The sequence below is a fragment of the Nematolebias whitei genome, chromosome 8, assembly GCF_014905685.2.
Source record: "Nematolebias whitei isolate Nwh7 chromosome 8, NemWhi1, whole genome shotgun sequence".
NCBI classification, from domain to species: Eukaryota; Metazoa; Chordata; class Actinopteri; order Cyprinodontiformes; family Rivulidae; genus Nematolebias; species Nematolebias whitei.
The window spans coordinates 1,567,609-1,569,344 of NC_056505.1; the positions used below are offsets into that span (position 1 = coordinate 1,567,609).

At 37.2% G+C, this 1,736-nt stretch overlaps 1 protein-coding gene across 1 annotated transcript in view; it reads right to left on the reverse strand.

Moving 5' to 3' along the window:
• Nucleotides 1-1,369, reverse strand: part of LOC119412964 (T-box transcription factor T-like) — a 6,551-nt gene extending 5,182 nt beyond the window's left edge. The window contains exon 1 of the mRNA XM_037679975.1: nucleotides 1,070-1,369. Coding sequence (XP_037535903.1) covers nucleotides 1,070-1,333 — 264 coding nt within the window. The 5' untranslated portion in view covers nucleotides 1,334-1,369. The remainder of the gene's footprint in view (nucleotides 1-1,069) is intronic.
• Nucleotides 1,370-1,736: the final 367 nt, after the last annotated feature.

Below are 1,736 nucleotides of genomic sequence, written 5' to 3' on the forward strand. Positions count from 1 at the left end.
TATATATATATATATATATATATATATATATATATATATATATATTATATATGTGTGTGTGTGTATGTATTTGTATGTATTTGTATGTATTTGTATGTATATACGTATTACTATTTTATTTTTTGTTTCTTTCTTTCAGTCCGCCCCGACTTTAGTAAACAAATGAAAGGAGCAAACTTCCACAAAATTATCCAGATGACACGATTTAACCATGTGTTTTGTGATTTATCCATGAATGAACTCTCAACCTTCTTATTTTAATTTTATTTTATATAATAAATATAATTAGTATTTGGACAAAACAAAATCACATTTAAGTGCCAGAGAATTTAAAAGCTGAAAACTGATTTGAAAATTAAAAGTATGACTGCAGTCATCTGAAAATTGTTGGGACCTTCTTCAAAAAGCTCGAAAGCTTTTAAACAAGAGGCTGCAGCTAAATCCCACCAATTAAGACTTGAACGCAGCACGGACTTGAACGCAGCACGGACATATCAAGAGATCAAAGAAAATTATTCTAAACTGATGATAAATTTAATATGTTTGAGTTTTCACATTTATTCACATTTGCAACAACAAGATTAACACTTTTTATATTGTACAATAAAAATGTATATGTACAATATAATTTTTATTGTACAATAAGAAGATTGTAGTTTATAACACAAATACTATATAGTATATACTACTGTAGTGTACTACATACTGTACTATATTATGTACTACATATGTATTCTGAAGTACATAGAAAGTAGTTCACAGTTAATAATCTTGGTGTATATAAAACGGAGGTGTTTTGTGATTTATTTTATTTTTCTTACACTTAATGTGCTCTGAACAAACACACGAGACCTCGCTCTCTCTCACTGGGTGTGTGCGCGCGCGTGTGTGTGTGCGGACACTTAGATGCCTCCTGTGTCCGTAGATATTTGTCATTTGATTTAAGTAAAGTTTGAAACGTTGAAGCAGGTCCTGCTTTACGCGTCACGCGCACAACTTGAAATTCGTTCTTCACACTTCAAAGCGCGCGGCAGAATAAATAAAAACTAAAGAAAATAAATGTACTCACAAATCCGTGCTTGTCCGAGATGTTGTTGGTGAGCTTGAGCTTGTGGAAGGCCACGGGCTTGGCCATCCACTGCTCGCCCGTGGCGGGGCTGTCCGGGTGGATGTACATCCGTTTGGGCATCTCCGGGTCGGCCTTCCCGGCCACCATCCAGCGCGAGTTGTGGAACTTGTACCGGCAGTCGTCCGCTGCCACGATGTCCATGAGCAGGATGTACTTGGCTTTTTTATCCAGGCCGCTGATGCGCACTTTGAAGGGAGGAAACATCCTCCTGCAGAGAAACACACACGGTCACACACTGCTGCTGTGCGCGAGGCTGTGCGCTCTTCATGCGCACGAGACTCCACGTCTGTGCGTTCTGGAGCTCTGCTGTCTCCTCCGAAAAAGTTGGAGATAAAATGTGACAAACGTTCCCAAAACATCACAAACACGCGCGCGCGTTCAGCAGTTTGGGTGAAATCGTGTTTTACTTTGTGATCCTGCAGAAATCAAAGTTCTGATTATTGACCCGGTTTATTCTCTTTGAAGCACAGGATGCATTTAATATTTTTAATATTTTTAAAAGTTCTAAACTGCAGCAGATCAGACTAGGTACTTTTTATTTTTATCTATTTATTATATTTTTTAGTCTTTCTGACCTGTCAAACTTGTTTTTATTATATATATATAT